Source organism: Seriola lalandi, unplaced genomic scaffold (genome assembly GCF_002814215.2).
Source record: "Seriola lalandi dorsalis isolate HSWRI2012SDOR001 ecotype SW California unplaced genomic scaffold, Sedor1 jcf7180002052971, whole genome shotgun sequence".
Lineage (NCBI taxonomy): Eukaryota > Metazoa > Chordata > Actinopteri > Carangiformes > Carangidae > Seriola > Seriola lalandi.
Genome location: NW_019523524.1, coordinates 5,045 through 7,402, shown reverse-complemented (window position 1 = coordinate 7,402; position 2,358 = coordinate 5,045). Strand labels below are relative to the sequence as shown.

The 2,358-nt window shown below is 42.3% G+C and overlaps 1 protein-coding gene across 1 annotated transcript; it reads left to right on the top strand.

Moving 5' to 3' along the window:
• Positions 1-8: 8 nt before the first annotated feature.
• Positions 9-2,209, top strand: LOC111650875 (casein kinase I). Its single transcript, XM_023400822.2, has 2 exons — positions 9-232; positions 2,014-2,209. The coding sequence occupies exons 1-2, from the start codon at positions 73-75 to the stop codon at positions 2,190-2,192; spliced, it is 339 nt and encodes a 112-aa protein (XP_023256590.1). The 5' UTR covers positions 9-72; the 3' UTR covers positions 2,193-2,209.
• The last annotated feature ends 149 nt before the right edge of the window (positions 2,210-2,358 follow it).

Here is a 2,358-nt window from a genome sequence, read left to right as displayed (position 1 = left end):
CAGATCAGTCGCATTGAGTACATCCACTCCAAGAATTTCATCCATCGGGATGTGAAGCCTGACAACTTCCTAATGGGGCTTGGCAAGAAGGGCAACCTGGTGTACATCATTGACTTCGGCCTGGCCAAAAAGTACCGTGATGCCCGCACACACCAGCACATCCCCTACAGGGAGAACAAGAACCTGACTGGCACGGCACGCTACGCCTCCATCAACACACATCTTGGAATTGGTAAGGTGGATCGCTGATGAAAACTGATTTGCCTACTGTTTTTCGATGGTGTGTGTGTGTGCGCATGTGGGGTATCAAGAACTGGTGCTAGATTAGATTGGATAAGGTTCCTCACAACACAGTACTGCAGTTACATGTTCTCAGGCGGTTCTGTTAGTACTAGAAAGCCCATATTAGACTTGTTGTGATTCGTGTTTGTTTACATTCTGTGTCTAGCCGCCATGCCACTGAGGTCCAAGTGTCTGAAAGTGGATAATCTAGACTAAAGCAGAAAGAAATACAACAGTCCTGCAGTCAAATGGAAAAGAAGTTATGAGATTTGTAAGCGTTTGTTGGTGCCATGAGTGACAGGCAGCTCAAGTCGCGTGTCTTCTGCTCCATCAGGGTGACACGCTCGCTCCACTTTGACAGCCGCCTCTAAACGCCATGTTCAATGTGTGATGCATCGGAGCTGGCTTATGATGATATCATCAGCCAGCTAGTCATCAGTTGTCTCTAGAATCTTTACTTTAATCAGTCTTATCCCTTCCGTGGAAGAACATATGGATTTGTTTTTTGTTTTTGTTTTTTTTTTTTTTTTAAATCTGTAGTCCTTACTGGTGCTCAACTAGCTCTACTCTGTTTGATCTTCGACGTTCCTCCTCTCTTTATCAGTCTTTTTGTTTATACACACCTTATCAGATTGTTTAGCGGATGCAAAGGAACAGAGCTCGCGACGGAGAAAACAAAGGAAATGCCAAGTGGGATAGAAAACAGGCCTGTGGTGGTGGTGGTGTTGTCATTTCAGTGTAATGTTCTATAAGACGTGCTGCAGAGCATTTTTATATGGCTAACCATTTAAACACATCCCCGTATCTCATTACAGTGTACTAGCTGAACAGTTGCAGACCCAGCAAGTTATTTATCTCTGATGTATTTGGGTTTTATAATATTGACTTTGGGTTAGATACTAACTGGAGGGACAAAGGTGAGAGTGACGGATGGTTCAGGACATGAGCTCAAGCTCTGAAGGGATACAACTGTCTCTGTTGTAATAGTTTAGCAGTTTTAGAAGTCAGTGTTTTAAGTGTTAAAGTATGAATGCACCAATTTGAATGTGAAACTTAATCAACCAGTAAGTGCTGTGATGTCCGTACCTTGGTTACACTTAAAATAGTGTTTTTATAAAAACAGCTGATGTTATTTTACCTCAAACAAGTTTCATTTCAAGTGTTGTCTGATTAACAGGCAACACAAGCTCCGCAGTAAGAAGTGCCACATTATTTATTTATGTCATCAGGAAATGAGCAGTCTGGATGAAATGCAAACCACACATCATGCAAAAAAATGACCTCAATACACTACCATTTACCCTTTCACACATCGATATTTGTAATTGGTAATATTGAATAGAATAGTTGAACCACATATATGGCTAAGCTAATTACATTTCTTTTAGTTTTCCATCTGTAATCATGTGGAGGAAAATAAATTGTGGCATATTCCCAGTTTACAAGATCACTACAACCCAGTATCACAAAAAGTCTGCTGAGTAGAACCCATAGGCCTTTTCATTTTTTGATGACATGAGCTGTATTTTATTCATCTGTTAATTGTGTCCATTACAAACCATTAAACCCTGTAACTTGCTATAATTCCTTAGAGACACATGGTTGAAGAAGTCAGGGGTTTTATCTGTAAACAAGGTCTGGGTCAATGGTCCTTTTGTTATGGAACTAAGTGGATATCCTTCAGCCTTTTCACTCACTCTCACATGAACTGTCCGTGCTTTCTGTCCACAGAGCAGTCCAGGCGTGACGACCTGGAGTCTCTCGGCTATGTGCTCATGTACTTCAACCTGGGCTCCCTCCCCTGGCAGGGCCTCAAGGCTGCGACCAAGAGACAGAAGTACGAACGAATCAGCGAGAAGAAAATGTCCACGCCCATCGAGGTTCTTTGCAAAGGATATCCTTGTAAGTGAAGTCTCTGTGTCGCCTCTGTGTACCGGGGCTGCAACACTCCCTGGGTTGTGACATTATCTGCAGCTGCTGTATTGGGTTTCCTCCGTATGGAATTGAACCCTAACAATGCACATGTTATCTAATTACAAAGTCAGCGTTTACTACCCATTCAGTGACGTTGTGTTT